The 13,267-nt window shown below is 39.7% G+C and overlaps 3 protein-coding genes across 3 annotated transcripts; 2 read left to right on the top strand and 1 right to left on the bottom strand.

Moving 5' to 3' along the window:
• The first annotated feature begins 913 nt into the window (after positions 1-913).
• LOC121248153 (protein REVEILLE 1-like) lies at positions 914-4,906 on the top strand. Its single transcript, XM_041146532.1, has 6 exons — positions 914-1,825; positions 2,616-2,750; positions 2,858-2,969; positions 3,049-3,110; positions 3,252-3,659; positions 3,745-4,906. Exons 1-6 carry the CDS (start codon positions 1,814-1,816, stop codon positions 4,504-4,506), a joined length of 1,491 nt encoding a protein of 496 aa, XP_041002466.1. The 5' UTR covers positions 914-1,813; the 3' UTR covers positions 4,507-4,906.
• An 860-nt stretch (positions 4,907-5,766) lies between these two features.
• Positions 5,767-9,053, top strand: LOC121248155 (expansin-A13). Its single transcript, XM_041146534.1, is given in 3 exon segments — positions 5,767-6,507; positions 6,510-6,612; positions 8,573-9,053. Coding segments are annotated over 3 exon segments (792 nt in total). The 5' UTR covers positions 5,767-6,125; the 3' UTR covers positions 8,880-9,053.
• A 2,019-nt stretch (positions 9,054-11,072) lies between these two features.
• On the bottom strand, positions 11,073-12,928 carry LOC121248154. The gene has a single exon (XM_041146533.1). It carries the CDS (start codon positions 12,484-12,486, stop codon positions 11,404-11,406), a length of 1,083 nt encoding a protein of 360 aa, XP_041002467.1. The 5' UTR covers positions 12,487-12,928; the 3' UTR covers positions 11,073-11,403.
• Positions 12,929-13,267: the final 339 nt, after the last annotated feature.

The raw sequence follows: 13,267 nt of genomic DNA, 5'->3' as shown, positions 1-13,267 counted from the left end.
GTTGTTAGAAGCTATATTTGTCCCCTGTTGTCACCGAGAGCTCTTCACGCACCCTCACAAGAATTTGCAACCCTCCGCTCTACTATACCACATTGTTAAATACGTCTTTTAATTGACACGTGTGGTTCATACGGACCGTTTGGATAAAAAGATAAAATCATCTCATTTTATCTAATTTAATTTTAATTAATAATCTCATTATTATTTACAAACCATCTCATCTCAATTCATCTCATCTTATTATATAAATGAACCTTAAATCTATTGATATATCTTCTCTTTTTTCTATGAATGTAAAATATGATATTCTTACATCGTCTCAATCTAATGTTATCGGGTCACCATTTTATATAAAAAAAATATATATTTAATGTGTCATCTTTCTTTATTTTATTTATATTTGTCTTATTTTACTTATTGTAATGTTATTTAGAAAGATTTATCAAGAACTCATTTTTAACTTTATCTAATTTTATTTTATCAAGATTTTCTCTTTTTATGCTAGGCGTGATAGTACAAACCAACGCCATATTTCTTGTAAATTTTTTTAATTAATACACATAGAGAGAGCGAGAGAGAGAGAGAGAGGGAGAGAGAGAGAGGCGTTGGAAATGATTTGTATGAATTTAGAATTTAGAATTTTGGAGTAAGAAAACGATAGAAATTGTGAAGGAAACCAAATCTACTTGTGGTGCGGAGGAAATGACACGTGGGCTGTGCTCAATAAACTGCGAGTAGGGCGCTTTGCTTTCACTCTCTGCGAGTATAGCTGTGTCGTCTCAATTATCCGCTAGGCTCTCAAATTTTCGTCCCCAACCGAATTAAAAACAGGCTAGCGCAATAAAAAAGTGGGAGACAGGACAAGCATCCGCCACATGTCGGGGCCATCCTGCGACGTGAGCCACAAGATTCTTTCGAAATCTCGAGCGTTCTATTGAAGAAAATTTTAATTTTATAAAAAACTTCAAAAAAGAGAAAAATAGCCTCTGATGTGGCGACCTCTGTTTTCTTCCCTTTTTCTTCACATTCACAGGCCAAAACTCCAAACTTCCCATTCTCTCTTCTCCTCCCCGGCCTTCCCCTCCTTTCCTCCTCAGCCCTTTGTATCTCAAGTCTCTATGTCTCTCTCTGTCTCTCTCTCTGAGTTTCTTTTATAGAGTATTTTTCGGTGTGCGGGAGGCGAGGGGTGTGTTTTTCCGGTTACAATTGCATCGAGGGATCAAGGATCAAGGGGATCCGGTACTCCTGTGATTGGAATACTGTTGTTTCTTCCATGCTCGAACTCTGTTTCGAATAATTTTTTTCCCCAAAAAAAAAAAAAAAAGGATTTATAAATATAGTTTATTGGTGAGGCTCTTGTCGATTTTGTGTTATATATTTCCTCTTCGTCTGTCGCACAGTCTGTAGTTATTTTGTGACTAAGTCGGAGGCTGTTCTTTCTCTCCGAGAAATTTCGTGAACTTTGGTTGCTAATCAGTGAAGCTACCGACTCGAAGTGGGAGTCTTTTGCTGTGTAAGGACGGAGCTTCAAGGCTTTTTTGGATTGTTCAATTCTAGGGTTACTGAGAGTTCCAAGCTTGGAATCAGCCGGGAGCCAAAGAGAAAAGTTATATTTCTTGGGTTAATTTGTTTGGATCAGATGGGTATGTTACTGTACGGAATCGATTCCATCAGGGTCTCTTAAATGTATGAATGTTTTGATTCTGCATGCAAAAGGAGTAAGACAAAGCGGCTTTGTGGAGAAGCGAAGTCAAAGAGTGCTCCGAGTGTTTGGTTCTTTTAAGCATAAGGCGGTTTGGAGGTTTCTGCAGCTATGGCTATTCAGGTATCATACCTTTTTAATCAGTATATATTGTTTTAATTATGATCCTTCTGTTCTGTATTGATATCTGATTTCAGTAGTTTGAAAGTTCATATCTTGCAATTTTCATTCATCGATCACTAACTATTCTTTGAATTCCGGTCTTTTTTAGTGAGAGACAAACTTCACGATAAATTGTGATGAGGGTGTATTTTTAACTATAATATTATGAACTGAAGACGAGGTTTACAAGTTAAAATTGTAAGCAATGAAGATTTTGCTCCCCTCAATGGTGATTTTCCTTTTTTAATTGGCCGAGGGCAATTGGGCATCGTTTGTTTGAAAGCAATCTCTCTCTCGCTCTCGTCCCTTCTCTTTTTTCTTTTTTTAAGTGATGACATGATTTAATTTCTCATCAATTTATCCATTATGACAGTTCTATTATAAGAGTGTTCATTTCTTTTCCTAATAAGTTCGTTCAATTCGATAGTTTTTGTTTGGTACTTTACTGGGGAATTATTCCTTTGTAATGGAATTTTTGGGAGTATTGAGGAATTATTCATATGGGATTTTTTTTATTTAGTCTTTTCTTCGCCTGTTAATTAAAAGTTTTAAAATGCGATTGTTTTAGTTTTTAAATTGCAATATCGATTACGGAGGGCGATAGCGTTGGAGGAAAGATTGTGTTTTTTCCATTTTAAAAAATTTGCGATTTTATTTTTGTTACTCTTCTGGAAACAAAACGATATATATATATATATATATATATATATATATTTTTTTTTTTACAGGATTTGTTCTGTTTTGGCTGTAGGATCAAAGTGTGGGAACTCGTTCACGTTCTGTTCTCCAGGGAAGTAATGAAGTATCTTTGAGTTCTGGGCTACATTCTGTAACTGGTGCTCAATTTAGGGATCGGTTTTCTAGCGGGAATGACTATGCTACCAAGGTTTATATCTTTTCCGCATTGTTCATGCTCTTCTGTCCGCAGAACCAATTGATTTGAAGACTCTGATCACTCTCTTTTCTACCTATCCGTTGTTACTGTTTCAATAGGTTAGGAAACCATACACAATCACGAAACAAAGAGAAAGATGGTCAGAGGAAGAGCACAAGAAGTTTCTTGATGCTTTAAAGATGTATGGTCGAGCTTGGCGACGGATAGAGGGTATAACTCATTGCGGATTTCTTATATCTCAGGAAAAAAACTGTTATCATTTTCTTAGATTATCCTGTTTTTGTAACAGAGCACGTGGGCTCAAAGACTGCAGTTCAGATTCGAAGTCATGCTCAAAAATTCTTCTCTAAGGTTTACTGCTCTTATTCCATTACCCATTCTCAATAGCTATACCTATCTATTCAATAAGTTAAATTTGCAACCTTTGCAGATAGGTTCATACATTCATGCTTGGTGCCGTTCTAAATCACCTGTTTTTGGCCTTCATAGCAGGTCGTTCGTGACTCTAATGGTAGCAACACAAGCTCTGAGCCCATTGAGATTCCTCCCCCAAGGCCAAAACGAAAGCCCATGCATCCTTACCCCAGGAAACTTGTTATTCCTCCTAATAAAGAAATCTCCACTCTGGAGCAGCCACTAAGGTCTGCATCTCCAAATTTATCAGTTTCAGAACGAGAAAACCATTCTCCAACCTCAGTGTTATCTGCAGTCGGTTCAGAGGCAGTGGGTTCGCCTGATTTAGATTCACCAAATAATAGCTTATCCCCTGTTTCATCTGCAGCCGATGTCCAACTTGGTGGTTTAGTACTACCTAAACCTAACCAATCGACTGACCGAAGTGCATCTCCATCACCGGCTCTAATGACTGTTGGGTCAGTTTCTGATCAGCAACTTCCCGTGGTAATTGTTTTATCCAATTCAATAAATTTCAATGAAACCTCTTATTTTACTTCTATAATGTTTTGATGTTGGCCTCAAATCTCAGAAATTCGAGTTGTTTCCCAAAGAAAACGCCTGTATTAAAGAAGTTACTTCAGAGGAAGCATCACCCCGTCAACTTAAGCTTTTTGGGAGGACTGTATTAGTTACAGATTCCCACAGACCGTCTTGCAGCATAGGGACCAGTAAACCCATCCCAGCAGACATGCATGAGGAAAAAGTTGTGGAACCGTTACCGGTGAACTATGAGCCCGTGAAATCTATGCCGGGCAATACCGAATGCGTTTGGAGTCATTTGCCACATGTCCCAAATGGTGCCCTCAATTTCATGCAATGCCAGACAAAAAGCTTAAATCTGCTGGAAAACAGTTCTGCTGCTCCTATACCATGGTGGACCTTTTGTGGGGGTTTACCACTTCCTTTCATGCCATTCCATAAGGCGGACCCATTGGGGGGAGCATATAGGGACTCTGCTCTAGGAGAAGTCCATGACAAAGAAGTTCGGAAAGAAGGTTCCTGGACTGGTTCAAACACTGGATCGATGCATGATTGGGAAAATGGCGATAGATGTTCAGATGCAGAGACTCAGAGTCGTCCATTCTTCCTTAGAAATAAGAATCAGGAGAGAAGCATGATTTTCCAATTTAGGCCAAGTGAAAAATCAGCCTTCTCTGACCTAAGAACGGGCCCTGAAAAGTGTGTCAAAGGGTTTGTACCATATAAAAGATGTATGGCAGAGAGAGAGACCCAATCCTCAACAATAACGGGTCAAGAGGGAGACGAGAAACGAATCCGGCTTTGCTTATAGTGTCCCTCATTTGTAGATTCCCCAGACGAATTTCCTTTGCTTTGCAGACAGTTTTAACAGGTTTAGAAACTGATGTTGGTACAGTTTAGTGGACTATAGGGGTTTCAGCTGCTGGGTGACTGAGGATGAGAAAGAAAATGAAGTTGGAACAACATCCATCCGTTTTTGCAGCTTTGCAAATTCTCATCCAGTTTTTTTTTTTTTTTTTTTCCTTCTGTTTTTGCCTCCAACTGTTCAAATCCATAAGCCCATCTCTTCTTGTACACATGATATTCTCTTGCTTGCCTTTTCTCTCTTGTCCTCGGTATCTGCTTTTGTATTCCTAATTCTTTTCCTTCTCTGAACTATGAATGATGAATCACTAGGTCGCTTACTATGTTAAACAGAACAAGTTTTATATCAAGTGTTATTTTCTCAGCATCTGCAAACTTTTGAGTATGGTTTATCAAAAGGGAACCAGGAACCAACCAAAAGGGCGTGCTGTTTCCTTATAAGCAACGGAGGAAGTCATTGCTGTATAAGGAACTCACCTCTTCTCCATCTCTGATCGTATGGATGGCTAATGACAATCTGGAAAATGCTGGCACAAGTGTTCCAAGTCCAAACGTGAAAGAAGTGTTGGGACAACACTCGAGAAAGCATGAAAACCTTCTATCCGAGAAAGGAGAACATCCTGGAGCAAGATGGAATTCTTGTATTAAAAATAGCAGAATATCCGTTCGCCACATTTGTAATGTTTTCCAGGCTAGAGTAGAGAACAACTGGAAGTCTTTTGTGGAGTCTTTCATGTCTGAGTAGTGATTGTTGATATGGGCTGGTTGTGGAGTAGGTCCTCTCTTTATATAAAAGAAGGCATAAAAGAGAGGCTGCCGGCTGGACTTTGAAACAAGCTACTAGCTATGCAGAAAGGAAGCCAAAAAATAATCGTCAAAGACTTGGAAGGAGAGGAGCGTATAATTGGAGAGAGATTTTGGGTTTGGGATATTTCAAAGGTGGTAAAATTTCGAGATGGGGCCATTTTTGAGCACGACAGTTTCTTAGAATAATCGCTCAAACAAACAGGACATTTGAGATAACATCAACGTCCAAAATCAGCCCTTATCTGGTTGCTGTCAGTAATCCAGTTATTCAACCTTGTCCATCAACAATGATACTTAAAACGTTGCCCGGGAATAATTCTACGGTGTCGGAATTTGTCTGGATTCGCTCATTTTGACTACTGTACAAACAAAGGGATAGGCCATTGATGGAGAGTAAAACTGTAAAAGGCCCACAAATACTACTACTGTATACAGAACCCAAGTTCCGAACAAAATATCTCGTAGTACTTACTAACAAATATATTGCCCAAAGCCCAACATTAAACATTTGGAACAGTCGACAGATAACCCACAAAAAGGGAAAAAAAAACAGTTCCTTCTAGTGCCCACTATGGTAACTTCACAAGACCCACGACAGATTAAAAAAAGAGGAGAGGCAAAAGCAAACTCCACTTGAGAGAGTTGATTGAAAAAACATCGGACATTATTCCACCAAAGCTTTCCTCTTTAACTTAATCCGCTCTCTTTCTGTAGCTCTCCCTCCTCCCTCTTTGTTCTCCCACCCTCTGTCTCTCAATAATGTCACTACTCCTAATCATCAATCTCTCTATCATACTCGCTCTATCATCGACAGCAACCTCCCACTACTCTTCCTCCTCCTCGTTTCCCCCATCGCAATCGTCCTCGTTTCCCGAGTGGAGATCGGCCCGCGCTACCTACTACGCGGCGGCGGACCCCAGGGACGCAGTGGGCGGGGCATGTGGGTACGGAGACCTGGTGAAGGCTGGTTACGGCATGGCCACCGTGGGCTTGAGCGAGGTGCTGTTCGAGCGGGGACAGATCTGCGGCGCGTGCTTCGTGCTGAAGTGTGTGGACGACCTCCGCTGGTGCATTGCGGGCACCTCCATCATAGTCACGGCCACCAACTTCTGTGCACCCAATTACGGGTTCACCCCGGACGGCGGGGCCGCTGCAACGCTCCCAATAAGCACTTCGTCCTCCCCATCGAGGCCTTCGAGAAGATCGCTATCTGGAAGGCCGGTAACATGCCCGTTCTGTACCGTAGGTACTGTATCAAACTCTACTCTCGCATACCGAGTTACCCCATCATATTCTTTCTCGAAGGGCGTGAGTCTAGCGTGCCCGAATCCCACTTTCTCCGTGTCTACTTTGCCTTTGTTTTCTTTTGTCGTCTTCCTGCTTTATTTTTCTTGTGCATCATGCTAACCCGAGCCGGGAGTTTACACTAACTTTTACTGAGTTCTTGCTGGATGGCACCGCCGTTTGATTTGTTAACTTACGCTAGGGATGTGGAGTAGGGTCGTTATCCTACGCGCACTTTTTTTCACTTGGGATTCGCCCGTTGAAGCTTGTTTCTCCCTGTGTGATGAAGAGCGGTCGCTTTGTTCCGAGACTGGTGGATTACCATTATGCCCCTTGACTTGTATGAGTAATTTTCTCAACCTTTTGTCCAGTTATGGCCTTATGGGTGTGGGACTGCTGACCCAGGTACTGGGTAGTAATTCTAATGTTTCCTATGAATTAACCAAAACAAAACACCCCCACCACCACACACACCTCTTGCTAGTTTGATAGTGGGTTTAGATGATATGGGATGGAAAATGAATAAAATATTATTTTTATTTTTAGATTTAAAAATGTTAAATTATTTATTATATATTATTTAGAAATTTGAAAAAATTATAATGATAAGATGAAATGAGATAGTTTCAATAAACAAACCAAGTCTAAAACTTTGTTGTTTCTTGACATTCCATATGGGACAAGTTGGATACTCTAAGGCTGTGTTTAGATGTTGAGTTAAGTTCAGTTCTTTATAAATAGTAGTAAGTTAAGTAATAGAGGGAGTTATGTGGAACTCATCTAAAATGAGTTTAAAGTGTATTTTGATGTTAAGATGAATTTAATATTTTTTATGAAAAGTTGAAAAGGATTGTGAATCTCACGTATAAAGATGTGTTAAGTTGAAAAAAGTTGTGGGTCTCACGTGTAAGGAAGTTTTGAGTTAAGATGAGTTTAGTAATTTGAGAGTTGAGTGTTTGGATATTAGACTCGGTTTAAAATTAGACTGAACTTAACTGAGTCTTGCAATTAAATGCGGATTAAATTTTCTTTTTAAAAAAAGAGACGGTAGCCCAATTTACCGTTGGTGGAAGAATAGCGTGTTCAGCTGGCCACGGCCCACTCTAAACAAGGAGAGACTTCGGCTATGTTTGGATAGTGAGAATACTTGAGAAGTGTTGAGAATATTTGTGAATAGTAGTGAAAAAGTAGTGAAAAAGTAATAATAGAATAATGAATAGTAAGTAAAAAGTAATGAATAGTAAAAAAAATAGGTGAAAAGTAATAATAAAATAAAGAATAATAGTGAGAGTACTTGAGGTACTCTTGATACCCAAACTAGCCGAACATGTTTATATGCTAGAGGTTGCTTGCTTCTTACAAAATAATGTCTAACTGCTTAGTGGAGTAATAAATAAAAAGCTTACTTCGAAGGGAAGTTCCAAAAATATTTGCTAGTTGTTGGTTGACACACTGCATTGAACCAATTAGCTTAAAAAATCAATCGGTAGATGGGGACACTCTCTTTCCTCTACTCATTTTTGTTGCATCTTATACTTCGTTTCTGTCAAAACCCTCTATCGATATCATCTACCTGTCGGCCACCCTTTGGCAGCCTAACCTGTCATTGAACTGTATATCCTCTAGATTTCTGAAGATTACCTCTTGTGTTTGTTTGTGCCTGTGGTGAGATGCAATTGGCGGTGATCATTTCCTCCCGTTTTATGTGTCATTTGCCGACAGTGGTAGATTGGATTCGGCATCTACCTCTTAGGCTAAATTTTAGTGAAACTTCACATCACATTACAACTCATCATTGCGCCCCATTTTTGTCATGGTTCTGATGGGCACGTGTACATGTGCATGTCTTCTGCACTGTCCATTCTATTCTATATTACAGAATAAAACACCACAGCTTGACTTGGTTAATGTGGTTTTAACAGGATCAAGTGCAGAAAGGAAGGCGGAATTCGATTTATTATCGATGGTTCAAATATCTTCATCTCAGTGCTAATCACAAATGTTGCTGGTGCTGGGGATGTAGCTGCGGTGAAGATAAAGGGTTCAAGAACTGGTTGGCTTCCGATGGGTAGGAATTGGGGCCAAAATTGGCATATAAATGCCGATTTAAAGAATCAACCTCTTTCATTTGAGGTCACTAATAGCGATGGCGTGACGGTTACATCTTACAATGTTGCTCCCAAGGACTGGAACTTTGGCCAATCATTTGAAGGCAAGCAATTTGTGTAAAAGTCCTTTGCATATTTTTTGTTTTTAGGGGCCCCTCCTTTTTTTACTTCCGTAATCAGGGAGGGTAAAGTTGTGTGGAATGGGGTTTATTTTTTTGACGGGATAATAGTCACAGTTGATTGCAAATGATGTTGTGCTTATAAAGATATGTACGTTATTTGCTAAAAGAAAACAGATCCAAGTCTTCCATTTTTGAAATATATAAAATATATTAATTAAAATATTAATTAATTATGTGAAAGGGCAGCCAACTCTTGTGGGTTTTACAGAACCAATCCAAATTCATCCTTGTGAACGACCCAAAAGGGCTCATTCGAAGCAATCGGGTATGATTTTACCACGACATTTCGGGTCAAACGTTTCGCAAGATGGACGAGCATGGCAATATGATGTGAAAAATCAAACGCAGTCGAGCCTGATTTCACATTAAATTCTCTCGAGTCTCGACTCACCAGGTTAACGTCCAAAGCAACTGCCAAAAACTACTGACAGTTGAGGCATATGCCATATCTCCTATATGCCTTCATGTCATCTGTCATGTCTAATTTACAATAAAAATAACTTTACAATCAGATGAATTACATCAAGTCACATCGGTTTGTGAGATTATTTTTTGTTTAATTTTCGCTATGACTAGAGTATTTCTCAATGAAAAAAGGTGTAGCAAACAAATCTATCTTTATTCCCGTGTTTTAGAGAACATATAGTAGCAAGCAGTACATTGCAATAGAGTTTAAGAAAAAAGTAAGGAAAAAAAAAAAAACTTTTCACTCCAAATTAGTAGGTGTTTTATATTTCGTATCCCAAACTACTAACACAACAAGCTTTACATTATATGTTCAAATAGCTAAAAAGTTCCAATATGCATTATTTATTAAGATCCAACAGTCAACATTGCATCACGTTACCTATTTTTACTCATTTTTCATCGATAGTAAGACCCAGAACTGAATAAGGTAACAATTTATTAAGTTTTAGTAATTAAAGGATATAATATGTCGGATTTTATAGTTGTAAATGCAAAGTATAAAACCTCTACTAGTTGGAAGATTATGATCTGAAGGTAGCCACAGATTCTGGTAAAGATTCGGATATGATAACTGTAGAGGGACTGACCTTGGTCTATGACTCAACTCTCTCGACTTACTATGTATGTCATCAGCAGAAAGAGTATGAGATGGAAGCTCTTCATAGCTGTTCACTTGAAAGACTTAATTATTCCACAATGTCAGCGTTCTGTGGTAAACAACTTTCCCTTTTCAATTAACAGAGTCATTTTGCTTTGACAACGTTAGCAATAGAAGTAACAACAGTTATGACACAAAATCTATACACATCAGGCACCATGCCAAAATAAACTCATGCACTCAACACATGTACAACCTTAAAAATTGGTAACCTACCTTTCACAAATTATACGCATGGATTCCATGCAGAAAAAGAAAGAAAACTAAAAGAAACGTACTCACATTTTTGGTGTTTTTTTTTTTTTTGGTTTGGAGATGGATTTCAATTTTGCCAAGAGAAATGAGGAAAAAGAAAAATAATCTGTTCAGCTAAACACCTCACCCCCAAAGGGAAAGGGAGTTCAACTCAAACCACAATAGATACACCAACAGTATCAATCTAAAAAACCGACATTATTACTTTTCTTGACTTGCAGGTTTTTGGCATTTTGCATCATATCAAACTGGCCCTTACAATGATTACAGGCTCAGACAGGTATGCATGCAACCCAATCTAACTATTGCCAGCTCAATCAAATTGTACTTTTCTCGTAAATATTAACAACTGATATGCCGGTAAGCCATACAATGACATCAATAATAAAGAAACATGCTGATAAAGTTTCCAAATCATCTATGATAAGTCTACCATTACAAGAATACGTAGCTAAAATCAATGTTCATGTACCTTCAATATCATTCAAAGTAACACCAGTCAATGATGCTAGAGAGCACAGATGGGCAACCTTGAAACAGAAAGCAACTATGGCTATATGCTTCACTTCTGATTTCAACTTCAGCATTGACTCTCTTCAGAAGAAAAGCATTAGGACAAGTATCATTAAACAATCGCAGGAAGAAGAAAGCCCATATGTCCATAAGCACTTATCAATAACGTGCTGAACAGCCAGAATCCAAATTCTAAATGCAAATATCGTTAGGCCACCGCAGGCAAGACAACACGATCTCCATCTTAACCATTAATAGCAAAAAAAGCATGTATGCACAATTCGCACATAACTTTGGCATTTATTCACATCAAAATTGCACGTGAGACACACCCAGTTCTCCGACTATATCCAATACAAGATCTATGAGTATCCAATATTCATAATAAACAAGAGAAAATGAATGTAATGTGTGATTACTATCGCCAAAACAAAAATCTGCTCCTAAGTTAATCAGAAGGCAAGGAAAAAAACTTGGCAAGAATCAAATATGCAAGTTAAGTGGGAAAAATTAGGCCCCTCACAAGGACCAAAACCCTTGAATATGCTGGGTCATCAAGACTGTCTCCTTCAAAGTTTCTGATGAGATTCAATGAGCAGTGCATTAAGCACGATGTGTAAAGCAACTTCGTACACAGCTCCATCATAATGCATTCCATCCTCCGTACATCTCACCCCACAATTCCAACTCAACGACTGTATATCTAGCAACAAAAGCGGGCCACCGGATTGGCGCAACAGCTTGCTTCTCCGGAGTGCCGTGTCGTAAGCAACCCGCAATGTATCGGTCATCTTATCCCTCTTCTCCTCCGTATTCAGCATCGAGTTTATCAATGTAGGAATCCCCATCCAAAACAAATGCGGCGATCTAACGGATACCGACCCCGTCACGGGCCCCTCCTCGCCTAACTCCGGCGAAATCGGCAAAAGCGACACCACCGAACTTCTCAGTAAACGTAACCCAGCACCATAATCCGACGCATTCGTAAAATGAAGCATATGCCATAACCCAGAGCCCATTATCAAAACATCGGGGTAGTTCCGATTTCGCTTGAAACTAACAACCAAATCGATTATATTGGTTACGTAGGGAGCCCAAATAAAATCCAATTTCATTCCAATCTCATCGACCACAATATGATAATTGCTGTGCCTTTTGAACAAATCGACTTTGACCGATTCCATGCGCTCCGAATCCAGAACCAACTCGAGCAACGCGAGGGCAATCAATCTGGCTTGGGAGTCGCCCGCCAAGACGACCCAAGACCCATTAAGCAAATCGGAGGCGTCAGATGGAGCGAGCTTCTGGAACCCACACGCGATAACGGGTCTGGACCCGGACCAACGCCAGGACTTGCCGTGATCCAAGGAGTTGTTGGCAGAATGGGGCTTGACGTCCCAGACGACTTCGTGAAGGAGAGAGACGCAGGAGTCGCGGTTGTCGAAGACCACGATGGAGGAGACAGAGGAGGCAAAGTCAGAGATGGAGGGGAAGTAGGGGGTGAGGTGGACGCCGACGGCGAGGGTGATGAAGAGGGCCCCACTGAAGAAGAGCATCTTGTTACGGCTCAGATGCCAGCCGGCCATTCCCATGGGAACGAAGAGCACCACGCACGCAGCCATCAATCCCAGTTGGATCGCTCCGAACATCATTTGGGCTATTAGGCCTTGAAAGATGGATCTCCCTATAGCAAGAGTCGAATAGTCATTTCTTTCGAACCAAAAAATCGAAATGGAAAATTGGGTTCTTGCTGTTGGCTCCTGCTCTTCTTTTTGTTACTGTATCATTGGTTCAAAGAGACTGGAATCGGATTGACGGGTTGGAAGGAATCAGACACAAGTTGGAATTGTTGGGGTGGGGGGTTGAGGCTTAGGGCGGTTGAGGCTAACGGATGGGTTTGGTGGGAGGATTTTCGTATGCTTAATTAACTTGTGAATTAAGGCAGTTTTTACTGTGATAGGAATGTGGCAACAGCCGCGAGAATGTATGTTTATGTGAAAAAGATAGATCCTCGAGATTTTGATCGATTTTTAATTGAAGCCCGCAGTCAAGTCTTCAGAAGCTGATGATGATGATTCTGGTCTGGTTGGGACCGATGGCTCACGTTAGTGGTAAATTATTTACTGATTGCTAACGTACGCCGAATAAACATTTGAGCGGCATGCCACGTATTAACTTATTGAGTTTTACTAATCATCATCATCTTCACACACCACACATTATATTTATTTTTATTTTTTTTTAGTTTTATTCTTCTTAAACTAATTAATTTATTCTAATCACCATCTATACACTACATACTTAGTAAGAAAAAAAATAAAAAAATTATGTTTGGTACGAGGACGACGAATATAATTTTTCTAACTTACTTGCTTTTGTGGTGGTTGTCCTTATTTTGGTAAAAACATTGACACTACAGTTTGGAGACTTCAA

This window comes from Juglans microcarpa x Juglans regia, chromosome 2D (assembly GCF_004785595.1).
Source record: "Juglans microcarpa x Juglans regia isolate MS1-56 chromosome 2D, Jm3101_v1.0, whole genome shotgun sequence".
NCBI classification, from domain to species: Eukaryota; Viridiplantae; Streptophyta; class Magnoliopsida; order Fagales; family Juglandaceae; genus Juglans; species Juglans microcarpa x Juglans regia.
This window is presented reverse-complemented; position numbering and strand designations above follow the sequence as displayed.

Excerpts from the sequence above, each read along its gene's own strand:
- LOC121248153 (XM_041146532.1), top strand. Across the intron at positions 2,970-3,048 it reads AGCTTGGCGACGGATAGAGG|AGCACGTGGGCTCAAAGACT; the intron begins GTATAACTCATT and ends TTTTTGTAACAG. Across the intron at positions 3,111-3,251 it reads CTCAAAAATTCTTCTCTAAG|GTCGTTCGTGACTCTAATGG; the intron begins GTTTACTGCTCT and ends CCTTCATAGCAG.
- LOC121248154 (XM_041146533.1), bottom strand. The coding sequence starts at position 12,486 with ATGATGTTCGGAGCGATCCAACTGGGATTGATGGCTGCGTGCGTGGTG.